Source organism: Chiloscyllium plagiosum, unplaced genomic scaffold (assembly GCF_037043375.1).
Source record: "Chiloscyllium plagiosum isolate Xiang-an unplaced genomic scaffold, Cpla_swu_hap1 HiC_scaffold_30, whole genome shotgun sequence".
In the NCBI taxonomy this organism is placed as follows: Eukaryota; Metazoa; Chordata; class Chondrichthyes; order Orectolobiformes; family Hemiscylliidae; genus Chiloscyllium; species Chiloscyllium plagiosum.
Genome location: NW_028270168.1, coordinates 46239925 through 46257076, shown reverse-complemented (window position 1 = coordinate 46257076; position 17152 = coordinate 46239925). Strand labels below are relative to the sequence as shown.

At 41.2% G+C, this 17152-nt stretch overlaps 1 protein-coding gene across 3 annotated transcripts in view; it reads right to left on the bottom strand.

Moving 5' to 3' along the window:
- The window catches only part of stk40 (serine/threonine kinase 40), a 76660-nt gene that overhangs the window by 13373 nt on the left and 46135 nt on the right, over positions 1 to 17152 (bottom strand). For all 3 annotated transcript variants that reach the window (XM_043717907.2, XM_043717909.2, XM_087976911.1), the window contains exons 7-8: positions 14537 to 14652; positions 1960 to 2104 (exon numbers count right to left, since the gene is read on the bottom strand). In XM_043717907.2, the coding sequence (XP_043573842.1) occupies positions 1960 to 2104; positions 14537 to 14652 (261 nt within the window). The remainder of the gene's footprint in view (positions 1 to 1959; positions 2105 to 14536; positions 14653 to 17152) is intronic.

Below are 17152 nucleotides of genomic sequence, written 5' to 3'. Positions count from 1 at the left end.
TGTTATCATATTTGCCTACAAATGAATATGTTTGAAAAGGAATTTCCTAGCTGCAAAAAGAACATAAAACCACTCCTTGATTTCACAATTAAAGCACAAATGTTGAACTCTCTTTAAGGTGTCACTAATTTCTGAGGTAGTCCTACAGGTGCCATGGCATTCCAGGATTTTGCCTAACTGACAAATCTTCACAAGCTAGCACAGACATTGTTCAACAAACAGTGCTAGCTTTCAGGACTAACTTGTATAAAGGCAACACAGTAGTGTATTTGTCCGTATGTTGCTGAGATCCCAAAGTGCTGTCTCCCAGTTACATCATTTAACATTGAGCTGAATAGGCTGATGAGAGATATAGATAGATTCATCCAGCTCACAAAGAAAACTGAAGCATTTTCATATCCCTTTAATAGTGGAAGCATATTTTAAAGAACTCTGAACATATATTTCATGGTGTTTGTTTTGAGTAGTGTTGTTTAAACACTGACTAATAACCAGAAAGCTGACATGGAGGCACTGTGGAGCCTAGCTAGTATGTGGCAAGTGACTCATCAGCAATAAAAGCTACAGTCACCAATCCCACTCCCAGAAATTTCAGCAACTTTGTTCATTTCAGTTGTACATGCAATTCAGCTTCTTCAGATTGTCAGGGTCAGCAACACTTTCAACAGCGGTACAAATTTGCACCTTACCCAAGCAAAAATAGAAAGAAATAGACAAGTCAGCTCATTAAAGACAATATCTAAAAAAACCAAGAGAACAGATACAACACTGACTCATGTAAGAATAATGGCAGATCAATGCAAAGTGGTCAGATTGGAAGAAACAATGAAATAGATCCAGCAGCCTTCATAGATATGCCTTTTAAGATTAGATTAGATTACATTACATTAGTGTGGAAACAGGCCCTTCGGCCCAACAAGTCCACACCGACCCGCCGAAGCGCAACCCACCCATACCCCTACATTTACCCCTTCACCTAACATTACGGGCAATTTAGCATGGCCAATTCACCTGACCTGCACATCTTTGGACTGTGGGAGGAAACCGGAGCACCCGGAGGAAACCCACGCAGACACGGGGAGAATGTGCAAACTCCACACAGTCAGTCGCCTGAGGCGGGAATTGAACCCGGGTCTCTGGCGCTGTGAGGCAGCAGTGCTAACCACCGTGCCGCCCACTAACAATGAGTAAACAATGAAGAACTGCAAACGAGGCCCATTAATTGCGTAATTACAGATCCAATACAAGCAAGAAGAAATATGCCCAATTAATGCAGTGCTCTGGTCATTCAGCACCTCAACTCTGTTCACTAAGACATTCAAGGTCTGGAGGTAGGACAAGCCCGACTCCGAGGCAGCGCAGTAGAGAAAATTGAGCTCTTCAGCTTTGAAGGCAGATGTCGAAGAGGTAATCTTAGAGATATTCAACATTATTAAATGGTTTAAAAAAGGCAAATCCAAACAGTAAAACAAGGTGACATTGGTGTGAACCAACAAAAGCTAAAAAATGGAAAATATATCAGAAAGCGCTTTACACGAGGGGTAATCGACATATGGATGTACTCCCAAGCAGTGAAATAAAAACCACTGAATCACTTAGGTCAGGTGCTACAATGAAGGGATCACAAGGACTTACTGCAGGGACAAATACTTCCTTTAAAAGTGAAAATCTTATGAATAAGCAGACTAGTTTCATCTGCATTTAACAAAAAAAATCCACTTTTAACTTGTTTAACTGTCTCTTGAACTCTCAATTACAAACTGTTGTAACATGGCCACTCTAAACTGCTTTGTGAAAATAACAAATACCTTGGATCAAGAATTGCTCCATCTAGCTCTCCATTACGTATTACAGTCAACATCCAGAGGATATGACAAGTATAAAAAACATTGACATAAAATCACATTTGTAACAAGTACACAAATTATTTTTAAGCCAAACACAAAATTACCAACTTACTCTGGGATGGTATATTCAGCCGCTTTTATTTTCCTGAAGAGCTCTTGAGGTATGCTGTCATAAAATGGAAACTGCCCATAAAGCATGGTGAAGAGCACTACACCAAGTGCCCACATGTCACTGGGTTTGCCCCTATACGGTCGACCTGAAAAAAAAACACAAAATAATGTACTTGGCTAAAGCTGCAGCGTTCTTCGTACATGTGACTCATTAACTAAGAAACTTGGCTGTCTTACAATCGGCTTCCAGGCCATGCCAATCCAACCATACAACAGTACAAGGGGTTGACAATGTAACCAAGGACGTCTTGCATTAAAGATTGTTTTTTAATTATTTTCATTTCTACGTCATCACAGATACCATTAAGTGCCAGTGCAGACACAAACATTAGCCTTCAGTGCAAGGCTTAGCAGAGCCCCACAGACCCTGAATGCTCACTGCTCTAATTTCCCCCATCCTGAACCATGACAGAACATGGAACTGTTGCTTGGAATCCTACATGAAATAATACTGTTCTTTGCACATTTAACAATGTTAAGCGTTGCTTAGATCACAGAAGCATTTCACTCAATGATTAATTTTTGCATTTCAGTCTTCTATGTAAACTTAAATAAGATCTTAAACGTTCATTACTTTGACCTACACAATTTGGTTTCAATGTGTACAGTACTATCTCCAAGATGCATTTTGGAAACTCTTCATCAGCATCTCCAAAACCTGCAACCTCTACCACATGAATATGGGTCCGCAATTCAAGCTGCAGACAGCTCCTTAGCATCTCATTTACTGATTCCAAAGCTTTTCTGTAGACTGCGTCATTAGAAGAGTTTTAATTTTTCAAAAAACATAGTAAGAGTTGTGTTTACATTGTGAAAATATAAAGCTCATCACGATTCCCCACTTTCCTGTTTAAAATTATTTTAACAGAAACCACCATGCTCTAAAATAAACTTGTTTGAGTGGTACAGCTACACCAATCAATACAGGCCACAATTATTAGTGTTTCTAACATTGCCTGACACAATTAGCTAGGTTTGGCTCGAGAATAAGCAAGCAAACAATTGTCTTAATTATACGCATCTTAAGTAAACTTTTGGTTTCAAAGAGACTTTACTGAACATTATACAAAGAAATTATAATGTGAAAATTAGGTCTGCTTCAATTTATTTTTCTTGATATTAATAGAAAATGTACTTTAGTTATTATATGTACAAACTAAGCAACATACTAGAGTATTTGTCACGTTAGGTACTTGGTTTAGAAATGCCAAATTTTCAGCACATAGTTCCCAACAGTCTTTACTGTGAGCAATTTTTCTTTTAAGGAAAGTTGCTTCAGGTTAAAAAAAAATGCCCCCGGGCCAGAACAAGGGCTGCAAGCACAAGGCAACATCACCTGAAATTCTCCCCCAAAACATCCTGATAGACAACTACATTGCAGTTCCTCCACTGTCATAAAGTCAATGTAGTGGCACTCCTAACTAAACAGCCCTATAGAAGTGCTTTCACCCCACAGTTAAAAAATCACACAACACCAGGTTATAGTCCAACAGGTTTGCTTGGAAGCACTAGCTTTCAGAGAGTTGCTCCTTCATCAGGTGGTTGCGGCTGTGACGGTTGTGATTCTCCACAACCACCTGATGAAAGAGCAGCGCTTCGAAAGCTAGTGCTTCCAAATAAACCTGTTGGACTATAACCTGGTGTTGTGATTTTTAACTGTGATTTTTAACTTTGTACCCCTGTCCAACACTGGCATTGCCAAATCATTTCACCATATAGACTGCTGAGTTCCAAGTGTTTTTATTTACTCGTGATATGGGCATAATTGGTCGGCCAGCATTTATTGCCTATCCCTAGTTGCCCTTGAGAAGGTGCTAGTGAGCTTCCTTCTTGAACTACTGCAGCCCATGTGCTGTAGGTTGACAAAATGCCCTTCAGTTTAGAATTCCATGATTCTGACCAGCAGCCATAATTAATCGTTTAATGAATGAGAGAAGGTCAATGAAGAAGCAGCTGAAGATGGTTGGACCTCGGACACGACCCTGCGGAAATCCTGCAGAGAAGCACTGCAGCTGAGACGACTGACCAACAACCACAACCATCTTCCCATATGCCATGTACGACTTCATTAAGTAGAGTTTGCCCCCTGATATCCAGTGATTTCAGTTTACGATGATGGTTCACAGTGCCTCACCGATGTTCAGCCTTGAGTAGCTAGATCTGTTTGAAGCCTGTCCCATTTAGTACAGTGATAGTGCTACAATCATGATGGAGATCATTCTCAATGAGAAGGCAGGACTCATCTCCACAAGGACTGTGTGGTGATCACTCTTATTGATACTGTCACGGACAGATGTATCTGCAGCTGACAGATCGGTAAGAATGAGGTCAGGAGAAAGTGAGGACTGCAGATGCTGGAGATCAGAGCTGAAAATGTGTTGCTGGAAAAGCGCAGCAGGTCAGGCAGCATCCAAGGAACAGGAGAATCGATGTTTCGGGCATACCTGAGGGCTTATGCCCGAAACGTCAATTCTCCTGTTCCTTCGATGCTGCCTGACCTGCTGCGCTTTTCCAGCAACACATTTTCAGCAAGAATGAGGTCAGGTATGTTTTCCCTCTTGTTGGTTCCGTCACCACCAGCTGCAAACCCAGTCTAGAAGCAATGTCCTTTTGAACCCTACCAACTCAATCAATAGTGCTGCTGCAGAGGCACTTTTGGTGGTGGAAACTGAAATCCACCACCCAGAGTGCATTTTCCACCCTTGCTGCCCTCACTGCTTTCTCCATTGTTCAACATGGAGGAGCACTGATTCGTTAGCAGAGGGAGGACAGTTTGTGATAATCAAGGAGGTTTCCTTGCAAATGTTTAACCCAAAGCACAAGACTTTATGGGGTCCAGAATCAACATCGAGGACTCCCAAGACAACTGCTGGGTATGGGATGCCAGTGGGACAAGACATATCCAGGGATGATGGTGATGGTGGTGTCAGGAACATGGTCTGTAAGGTATGACTGTGTGAGGCTGTTGCTTGACTGGTCTGTGAGCGAGTGCTCCCAATTTCGGCACTAGCCCCCAGATATTAGTAAGGAGGGTTTTGCAAGGTTGACAGAGCTATCGCTGCCATTGTCTTTTCCAGTGCCCAGGTTAATGCCAGGTGGTCTGGCATTTCATTTCTTTGTTGAGACTTCACAGCAATTATTCGAACTGAGTGGCTCCTAGACCATTTCAGAGGGCAGCTGAGTTCAGACCCATTGCTCTGGGTCTGGAGACACATTTAGAAGGCCACATCAGGTGAGGATGGCAAATTACCTTCCCTGAAGGACATTAGTGAGCCAGATGGATTTTTCAGACAATCGACAATGGTTTCATTGTCACTGGTGAATTCTTAATTCTAGAACTCGTTTTAATCAAATTCAAATTCCGCCACGTACTGTGGTGGGAATGAACCTGGCACCCGAGATTATTAGTTGATTTTCTGGGTTAATAGTTTAGCGATACCACCGCTAGGCCATCGTTTCCACTTAGCTCATTATAATCCTATAACAGAAATGAGTGCAACAATTTAGCACCAATGACACTTCCAAACCAGGTTACAAATGAAATTACTAAGTTCTGGGATAGTTGGGGTTTTTGTGGTTTGTGCATGATCTATTCAGAATGTGAAACGTGAACTCCTGACTCATTCTTGTAAAGAGAATGAAAATGAAAACAGAACGTTCACACCATATTTTGAGTTTCAAGACGTATTTGACATAATAAAAATTGAAGTGAATGAACGGTAAAACGATATCCCACAATAAAACTGAAGGCCATCGTTTAACTAATGTGCTTACCTTACGTCGATTTTGGTTCAGAACAGCCAAAATTAAGACAGATTGCACTCAAGACATCAATCACAGAAATTTATATCATGCGCGGCAAAGAATGACAGCAAGTGGTTCCCCCCACAGCCTGCTGAAACTGTAGAACGTTTCTTCAATTCAAAATTGAACCAACTCCACACAGGAGAATTAAAATTGAAAGTAGCATTTTTACCACAGGAAATCTAGGCACTATGTAAATGAGAATAAAGTGTGCTGACAGAGTGAGATAAATTCGGGAGCCAGTCTTTTTTTTTCCCCCTTTATTGTTGTGTGGGATGCTGACAGTGTTGCTCAGCATTTATAATTTAGCCAGTATTTGTCGTGCATTCCTCACTGCATTGAACTGAAGGGCCGTCTTCAGAGGGCAGCCAATAATCAATCACACTGCTCTGGGTTTGGTAAACATGACAGATTTAAAGGGCATTAGTGAACAATATTTTGTTTCAAACAGCAACTTTGATGATGGCTGTACTGACCACCAGGACGAAGCCTAGCTTTATATTCCAGTGTTATTAATGGTCTTTAAATTCCATTGGCTGTCCCAGTGAGATGCGAATGCCTCATTGCCAGAATATCAGCCTCGGCCGCTGCATTACTCGCCAAGTGATGTTACCAATATACCATAGTCTACCATGAAGCACGGATCAGTGGGCTGAACGGCCTGTACTGCACCATAAGTTTTGATGAATTGTATATAATGATTTCTGAAGCTGTTGATTCCTTGCCCTTTAACTTGCCTGTTAGTGAATAAAGGATACCAGAGGCAGGGAGGGAGCAGAACTTGAGCTTTTTCTCATGTAATATCCAATCGTAGGAACATAGGAACAACAGCAGGCCATTCAGCCCATCAAACCTGTTCCACCATTCAATCAGATCATGGCCGATCTTTTGCCTAATTCCTTATACCTGCCTGTAGCCCATAGCCCTTAATAGCTTTGCTCAATAAAAAAATGAGCATGTAAGATTTAAAGCTAACAAGTGATCAAGCATCAACTGCAGATGTGGAAGAGAATTCCAAACCTCTTCCACCCCTATACAGGAAAGTGCCTAACATCCCTCCTCACTGGTCTGGTCTGAAACTTTACACTACGCCTCCTGGTTCTTGAACCCCAACCAGTGGAAACAGTTCATCTTTATCTACCCTGTCTTTTCCTGCTAATGTCTTGAAGACTTAACTTTCTAAATTCTAGAGAAGCAGACCTAATTTGTAAAATTTGTGCTCATAGCTTAACCCCCAAGGTCCAAGAGCCATTTTTGTAAACCTATGTTGCACTCCCACGAGGCCAATATATCCTCCCCAAAGTGTAGTGCCCAGATCTGCTCTCAATACTCCAGGAGAATCTAAGCAGGGCTTTGGATAACTGCAGCATAATGTCTACATCCTTACACTCCAGCTCTCTTGAGAAAAAGACCAGCATTCTATTAGCCTTCTTGATTATTTTCTGCACCTGTTCATGACTTTTTCACATCTGAACTGCGAAGTCTCTTTGGAGATCCACTGTATGTAAGTTCATGCCATCTAGAAAGTACCTGACCTATCCTTTGTGGACCCAAAACGGATAACCTCACAGTTGCATGCATTGAACTTTATCTGCCAAAGTTTTGCCTATTCACCTAGTCTATCAATATGTCTTTGTTAACTTTATGTTATCATCTGCACTGCCTACAATGCAGAATAACTGTATCATCATCATATTTGGTGATATGACTTACTTTATTTATTAGCAACTTGAATAAAAGCAATGAGAATAATTGAAAACCTAGCAGATCTGTGGAACGCCACCAGTCACATCCTGCCAATTTGAGTGCCTACCAATTCGCCCGACTTTGTTACCTGCCAATCAACTAATTTCCCAGCCATGTCAATAATTTGCACCCAATTCCATGGGCTTTTACTTGAGTTAACAGTTTCTTCTGTATGACCTTATCAAATGCCTTCTGGAAGTCCAGAGAAACAACATCTATAGGCATTCCCCTGTGCAATACCTCTATCACCTCTTCAAAACATTCAATGAGGTTGTCAGGCATGACCTAATTGTCACAAATCTATGCTGGCTCTCCCTGATTCACTGAAAATTTGAGGTGCTCAGTTACCATGTTCTTGATTTCAGACTCTTAAAAATTTCTCCGCCACCAATGTTAGGCTAACATGCCTGTAATTCACTGGTTTTCCTCTTTTATCCTTCTTAATAAGCAGTGTCAGGCAACTTTACAATCCAGAGTATCTAGGAAATGCAAATATTATAATTAGGGTATCTACAATGTGCTCTCCCAAATCCTTTAACACGCGTGGGATGGATACTGTTGAAGAATTATCTAGACTCTAAACACTAGCTTGCGTTCTCTCCACCCATGCTGCCTTACCTGCTGTGATTTCCAGCATTTTGTATTTTGTGTGGTTCCATTACTTTCCTTATGATCAATGTCTTACTTATGTTCAGTCCCTGTCCCTCATCCACTATTAATTTCCTCAGGACTTCTCGAAAGCTCTCTTTCTTTACAAGAAATACTGAGTCAAAGTAATTATTCAACATGACTGCTACTTGCCCATAATGATTGACAATAGCCCACTTTCAGCAAAACCAACTCAAAATAAGGAATGCAATGCTTTCTGATGTTTTTAGAGTAATTCCAAAAAGAGGGTCACCATTGGGAGAAAAATATTTTATATCCATTCACTATACTATGATTAGTCAATCATTGCCAATTCAAATTTTTAACTAAAATGCATAAGTTTTCAAAAATAAGGCAGTAACTTAATCAGAAATGCATCAAGTTCATACAACTCCAAGAAGCTTGTCCAGAACCTATTTCCCACTAAATCCAGTTATCTTTTTACAACTCCAGCCAAAATAAAGATGTAAAGTGCAACTCGCTATACAATGATTAAGCAACATACAACTATTCCCACATGCTCACAAATTGCTCAGCAGAAGGTCTTGTTTATTCAGGACAAAGCTTTGTTGGTTTGTACACTGCAATTCCCAAGGTTTTATTGCTAAATCAGTATGAACTTTAATTACCTGAATATAATTTACCTAAATATAATTATAGATTTGTTTTCTAACTGTTAGCATATTAATAATTTAATTAAATTAGTAAAATTTCAAAAATTCTGTTATACATCAGAAGTATTGAAAGGAATTGTAGATTGAAAAATATTGGTTCTCTCCCCTGTGGATTCCTGAAAAAAGGAGGAGACTGAATCAAGGTCAGAGGACACAGTGGATCATTAGTGAAATAAACAGCCAGTGGGTAATATTAGGAGTGCTCATGTTGCTTGGTTTCTTTTAGAACACAAGTTCTTGCTTCAATGGGCAGAAGTCCAAGAGTGTAGAGCTCGGCTCAATAGTGCCAGACACGAGTGGTACAGTTCCAAGAGTGGAATCTGTTATATAAGGTAAGTCTGGTTTTATTTTTCACTCCCCCTCATCATGTCAGACAGTTTTATTGGAGATTCAAATTTCAAAAACAAAGCCACACAGTAATCAACTTTTAAACAGGTTGTTGATGTGGCTGGCCCAGTTAACTTATTGGCCAATGGCAACCACCATGTTGCTGATAGTAGGGGAAAATACTGGTGAAGATTGTAGGGGTGGGACTAACCAATGCAGCAGTTACAAATTTGATGTGGGTTGTATCCTGCACACAATGACACAGATAATTTAGCAGAAGCTGGAACAAATAAACAACTTGACTCAATAAAAGAGGGACCATTTTGATGAGACAGCTTAAGGCGGGCAGGTTGAGTCTGCTTCAAGTAATCTCTACAGCAATATCCTCGAACCACAGTGAGCAACCGCCAATAACCACGACCATCTTTCTCTGCGATAACTGTAACTACAGCCACTGAATGTTTCTTTCCCTCAATAGCCTCAACCTGACTAATATCTCCCAATTTGAAATTAATGAATCTCACTTTTCCTCAACATTAAGCTCTTGTCCACCATTTCTCAGATTTTTCATATACTGACCCAAAGCCACATGTTTGGACATCAGTTGGCAGGGCTGAGACAATCATGTCAACTTTGTGATCTTTTGTTGGGAATGCAGTATGGTAGAACAATGAATATCCAAACCCAATTCCTCCAACAGCCGATAGTCATGGTCAGTCTCAAGTGCCTTTGTTGATCCTACAGATAATCAGATGATTCTGATGCAAATTCCAACAAGCATAACTCAAATAATGGATATAGAGAAAATGAAAACCATGTCTAACATTGCGAGTAACAACAGATACGCACAAATGCTTGGTATGTTATATTACAGAATTGGTGTCAGCGATGAACGTGGGGATCAATGCCACACCATATAGATAATCTAAGTGAAACTGACCAATGACCACTGGTATCCAATATCACATCTGCTTTTTTTGGCATCCCAACTATTTTGTAGAAAATTGTGTAATTTGACACACCCACTGCAGAAAAAAAATGTTTTATAACACACACTTACCACATCTTGTTTATAAAAGATGAACAACAATTTGCTACATCCAGATTCTACTCCTCAATTATTATGGCTGTGCACTGCTGCTCATTCAAATCCCATCAACTGTTGTGACCAGAAAGCCATCAACGTCAGCTTTTGACACCTAACTAGTTTATAGAAAGCCGATTACTCCGTTAGTTAACAGCTGGTTCTTGATTGATTTTGTTTTTAGATTTACACATTCTCAAAATGTCAGTGTTGCTGGTGAGACCAACACTTCTTGCCCATCCCTCAATTATCTGAATATGGAGGTGAGACCAGAGCATTGAAATGCTGTAGTACGGTAGGTCTTTAGCCAAACAAGTGGCTTCCTCGGCTATTTCAGCAAGCAATCTAGAGTCAACACTAACGGCATGTATTTGATACCACAAACAGACGAACTGAACTGATACCTCAAATTTTTTTTTTTAAATTACTTGTTCATGGGCAGTTGACTTTGGTGGCCATCAACACTTCAGACCAGGAAGCAGTTTCAGTTTATAAAACTTTTGTCACTTTTCTCTAAAACTTGTGAATACATACCATCACTTAGGGAATTACAACTGAGCAAGCATATAGTGAACAAGAAATGCCCATTTCCAGTTGACTTATTCTGACATACTATGCTCAAGGCTTGGTCTATGTACTTGTTCGAAATCTAATTTATTGTTTAAGTTATTGAGATTTAATTTGCTTTGCAAGGTCAGAGCGATTAAACTGATGGCTGCTCTTTCGTTTGACAGGTAAACATGGTACACCACCATGTTTGCAATCCGCTTAAAATCTACATGACAATAGTTACACATCTACTAGCCCCAAAACTGTGAAGTTAACACACAAATTGTGATAAACATTCATAAATACACCCATCCAAATGTGAAGATTCTCCTACTGCTTACTTGGTAAATTTACTAATGCAATACTGAGTTGCAGAGAGCTGAAGGTCCACGATTCAAACTCTGGCTTTTACACGATTTACTAATTTCACCAAAATGGCAAGACAAAAGTTGCCTTAGTATCATGGTTAAGTCAGGGCAACAGAGAGAAAGAACAATTCTGCTCCCTAAAGCAACTGTTTGGGTAAATATCAGTGTCAGCTGCAATGTCTTCCCACTGCTTGTCACCACTTACTATTAAGGCTTTGATGAAATACTGTCCATTAGAAAACCAGTTAGAAATCTTGAGCAAATATATTCAGAACATGATGAAAGAAATGGAGTGGGGAAAGGAGGAATACTGAGCAGCCACAACTCAAACACTAACAACATAATTTCCTCCAAACAATTTGCAAAGGAAAAGCAGTATTATCATAACATGAAACAGGAGTCAAGTGCTTTTGAGGGTGATGGGAAAAAAATTGATAAAAGCTTCATAAAGGTAAATTGTTGACAATTCAAAATAGTAGTCATCCAATTAAACATATTGTTGCTATTTGACCAGCCTAAACATACTGTTACATCATGTCAAGTATACAAAATACAAATCAAATCTCTAATTAAAGTTACTGCTGCAAGATTGCAGAATTAAGATTGGTAACAAGACTAAGCTGAAGAGGCTGGATGCCATTTGTGTTGCATCAACAGTACCACATTAGAATTTAGAAGTACGCACACTCCATTCCTGTCATTGTGAATTGTGAAGGTGAACAAGGAAAAGCTTGCAAGCTGAGAGAAAGTGAGGAGTGCAGATACTGAAGAGTGAGTCAAGAAGTGTGTCGCTGAAAAAGCACAGCAGATCAGGCAGCATCCAAGGAGCAGGAAAGTCGACATTTCGGTCATAAGTCCTTCATCAGCGTGGAAGCTGCCAATTTCTTGGAGAATATTGCTGTGTAAGAAAACAAACATTGCAGTATAACCCAACCAGTCATACATGCGATGCCAGCCCCACACTGTACAGTTGACTTGAGTGCTCATTAATGCATTCAGCCACAAAGAAAATCACTTCAAGACATTGCACTGCAAACCTTTGGACAACTAGAGATGCAAAACAACTCAGCTTTAGTAGCAACATTGGCATATCAAGAAACATATGATAAAAGCACAACAAAAAGTTAGAACAATCAGAAAAATCACAGATTTAATTCCCACCATGCCCAATGAGCTATCACCTGAAGTGTGACAACTGGTTTCAGTATTTGTGGAAGAGAAGCAGCCGAACTCCATATTCTGGTCACTTACCAATGATTCGATGGAGGAAACTGCACAGATGTGAGTCTCAAAATAAAAGAGCAAATCAAGTTCAACTGCGATATCCCCTCTCCTTTTTTATTCATTCTTGGCTCTTGTGCAATGCTGGTGTTTTATTGCCTATCCTTAAGTTTTCCTTATTGACTTGTTGGATCATTTCAGAGGCAAATAAAAGTCAAGCACTCCTGTGGGAGTGAGGTCACATACCAACCAAGTTGGATATGGACAGATTTTTATCTCTGAAGGACATGAGTGAACAGGAGAGGTTTTTACACCAATTCAACAGTTTGATGATCATGAATGAGACAAACCCTGGATTCTAGACTAAATTAACAAAATTTAAATTTCATCAGCTGCCATAATGTTTCAAGTCACATCTCTGAACATCTGGATTACCCAGAGTTATCAGTTGTCAGAAGACCTGAAACACTCTTGTAACCAAGAATCGCACTATTACTGCACTAACGCAGATCTACAATGAATTGCAAATACCTCTACACTACTTCAAGTAGACAGAATAATTAAACTGATGAATAGAAACATTGGTATTCCACACATTTTCTATGATCATCAATACCACTAACCAATACAATTGTAGCAAATATCTGAAATAACCTCAGCATTTCAGCATTCAGTCTGGCTGGTAAATTCATGTTGAAGTTCTTTCCAAACTCATAACTCACTGAGCCGCTCCACTTCACAACCCTCTCCTATCCACTCAGTTACCATAACTGTAACACCAAGCTACCCAGGCTCTTTATGGCCATACCACCACTACTGACCGTATCTTAACTCAAGCTGGAGCTAAGTTGCACAAAATCTTGTTTGTCCTCTCCACTCCCTCTGCTTCGCTGACGTTTCAAACATGAGTCATGTGACCTGCTCTGAAGTCTGCCTGACACAAAGTCTGGTGGTTTGAAATGATCAAAAGAAAAGCTCATTTTACAGAGAAGGCTGTGCAAGGTATTACATTGCACGACAATGGTTGCAGATCCTGAGTTTTAAAAAAAAGACTCTGCCTCCAAACGTCCCTACAAGAGGTTGTAGGTATCAGATTTCAAACAGTTTGCACTATAAATTGTCTACTTATTTCAAACATAAAAGGGAGTTGAGGACGAGTCAAGGTAAAATCACCAGTTTTTTTTCCCTAGATGAAAGTTTGTATGTTTCATATGGCTTTGAGAGTAAGATGGCAGAGAAAGTCAGTTGGCTTTCTATTGGTTTACAAACTTCTCACTAAACCAAGGAACAAAAAGAGAGTAGTTCTAGGAGGTCAGTAGTGTGAAGTTGTGATCTTTTGCAAGGTACAGCATCCGGATGCAGAAGGGAGACTAGTTGAAATGATACATTCAGCAGCCAACTCAAAGATCTGGGGAAATTTGTCTGGAATCTGGAAAGCTAGGAGAAAGAAGCAGCAACAGAAATAGATTTACTGTTATCCAGGGGCTTAAGAAGCTCCTAAAACTGATCAAAGTACCTTGGAATAGTCATTCAAAATTAATACTCAGCAAAGTGGGGTCAGAGAAACTCACTGAAGGTTGGGTCCTGGAGTGTTTGCTTTAAGGAGTGTAATTTGCAGAATGTGTTTCAAATATAAGTTCAGGAAAAAAAATTTTTTTTATCATTACTGCTTTTAGTCAGTACAGGTTTTAAAACATGAAATCCTGTGTATTTTTTCAACAGGAAATTCAAATCTCTTCAAAAGGAGTTATAGGAACTTACAAGAACTGAAAATTTGAATATTCATATCTGAACTAGAATGAAGACCTCTTTTCAACAGCAAAAAAAGGTACTTCCTCACATTCTCTTACATCTGTTTTGCCAGTTGTTAAAGCATCTAGATGATAAATATGATTACAGTACGGAAACACTTTAGTGGAAGCTGGAAGGACTGAATAACAGGAAAAAATAGTGGGTGTAGAGACTGGAGAAGGCTTTCCTGTCTCATATTGCTATACTCAGTAAACACTGATGCAAGAACACAGGCAGCCTTAACATTGCAAACCACCCACTCTCCTGCCAACAGTATATAGTCATCAGACAGAATTGGGAACTCACCACTCAGAACATCAGGGCTAATGTAGGCAGGGCTCCCCCGCTGATCTTTCAGTAAATCATCCTCACTAACTAGATGCTTTCCAAGACAGAAGTTAGTGATGGTGATTCTGTGCGTCCTATGGACAAAAGAAATAAAAAAAAAGAGTAAGTGTGCACCAAATGTATTTATTTCAAAGCACTGAAGGTGGAGAACAGAAAGGAGACCAGAGAAGCAAGTTAGAAGTAGCCTGCTTTTAAACAAGCTGTAAAATATGCCATGAACATCTAATTTTTTTTCTCTGAGAATGAGAATTTGACATTCCTACAACCAGCTTCACAAATAGAAATACCAAATGTCAGTGTCCAAGCAGCATATGTAGATTATATCATGTATTATACAGTAATGATGTTTTCTGTGGACAGCTAAGAGTCTGGAAATCAGGAAGTTGTTGAATCAGTAGATTCTCTACATCAATAATGCAGTTGGTTACAGCCAACACCCTCCAAGACGACAAGTTGGTCAAATGCACAACTTTGCACATCAACACACTATAATTCTTTGGAGAGATTGTTGAGCATATTATAATACGAACAGCACTTTTCGATTAACTGATCTTGTTGCACACCACGTACAACCCCCAAAAAATTAATGGTAAAACAGATTACATAAATATTGTCTCAATTTTATCTTGAAAAACAGCCAACAGCAAACCAAGATCAAGGCTGAAGTTTGCCACTGAACAGCTGGACTAAAACAACAATTATAGGATCAAAAGACATAGCAAAGCAACTTCAGAGAAACTTCAGCTCTGACTCGAAACGTTAGTCTGTTCTCTCTCTCCATGGATGCTGCCCGACCCGCTGTGATCTCCAGTATTTGTAGTTTTTAGTACAGATTCCAACAACAGCAATTTGTTCCTACGCCTTCAGAAAAAGCAGCCAATTTAAAAAACCTACCCCTTGCATTCTCAGGACATTTTGATAGGAGATATTTCAAGTTGAAGGTTATGAAGGTGGGTTGGGGGAGAAAGAGGGGTAGCTAAGAGTGCGATAGGTGCCACACCCTAACCACCCAAAGCCTGCAGGAAGAACGCCTCATCTTCTGCCATGGGACCCTCCAACCACATGGCATCAATTTGAACTTCACCAGTTTCCTGATTTCTCCACCACCCCCCACCCCATTATCCCAGATCCAACCTTGTAAGTCGGCACGGCCCGCGGCCTGTCATACCTGTCCATCTTCCTTCCCACCTATCCACTCTACCCTCCTCTCTGACCTATCACCATTACCTCTACCTCCAACTACCTTCCCCGCTCCCACCATCCCTACTCACCTCTCATTTATCTCTCCACCCCCTTGCCTCACAAGCCGCATTCCTGATGAAAGGCTCCTCCCAAAACATCAACTTTCCTGCTATTCGCATCTGCCTGACCTGCTGTGATTTTCCAGCACCACACTCTCGACTCTGATCTCCAGCATCTGCAGTCCTCACTTACTTCAGTGAATATAGACCTAACTGATCCAGTCACTCTTCATACATCAGGCTTGTCATCCCAGGAATCAGCGCTGGAAATGTGTAGCTGGAAAAGCGCAGGTCAGGCAGCATCCAGGGAACAGGAGAATCGATGTTTCGGGCATAAGTCCTTCTTCAGGAATGGGGAAAGTTTGTCCAGCAGGCTAAGATAAAAGGTAGGGAGGAGGGACTTGGCGGAGGGGCGTCGGAAATGTGATAGGTGGAAAGAGGTCAAGGTGAGGGTGATAGGTCAGACTGGGGTGGGGGCGGAGAGGTCGGGAAGAAGATCTCAGGTTAGGAAGGCGGTGCTGAATTTGATGGATTTGACTGAGACAGGGTGGGGGGAGGGGAAATGAGGAAACTGGTGAAATCCGAGTTCATCCCTTGTGGTTGGAGGGTTCCTAGGCGGAAGATGAGGCGCTCTTCCTCCAACCGTCGTTTTGTTGTGGTCTGACGATGGAGGAGTCCAAAGACCTGCATATCCTTGGTGGAGTGGGAGGGGGAATTGAAATGTTGAGCTACAGGGTGGTTGGGTTGGTTGGTCCGGGTGTCCCAGAGGTGTTCTCTGAAACGCTCCGCAAGTAGCCGGCCTGTCTCCCCAATATAGAGGAGGCCACATCGGGTGCAGAGGATGCAATAGATGATATGTGTGGAGGTGCAGGTGAATCTGTGGCGGATATGGAAGTTTCCTTTGGGGCCTTGGAGGGAGGTGAGGGGGGAGGTGTGGGCGCAAGTCTTGCACCTCCTGCAGTTGCAGGGGAAGGTGCCGGGAGTGGAGGTTGGGTTGGTGGGGGGTGTGGATCTGACGAGGGAGTCACGGAGGGAGTGGTCTTTACGGAATGCTGATAGGGGAGGGAAATATATCCTTGGTGGTGGGGTCCGTTTGGAGGTAGCGGAAATGACGGCGGATGATGCGCTGTACATGGAGATTGGTGGGGTGGTAGGTGAGGACCAGTGGGGTTCTGTCCTGGTGGCGGTTGGAGGGGCGGGGTTCAAGGGCGGAGGAGCGGGAAGTGGAAGAGATGCGGTGGAGGGCATCGTCGACCACGTCGGGGGGGAAATTGCGGTCCTTGAAGGAGGCCATCTGGGTTGTGCGTTTTTGGAACTGGTCATCCTGGGAGCA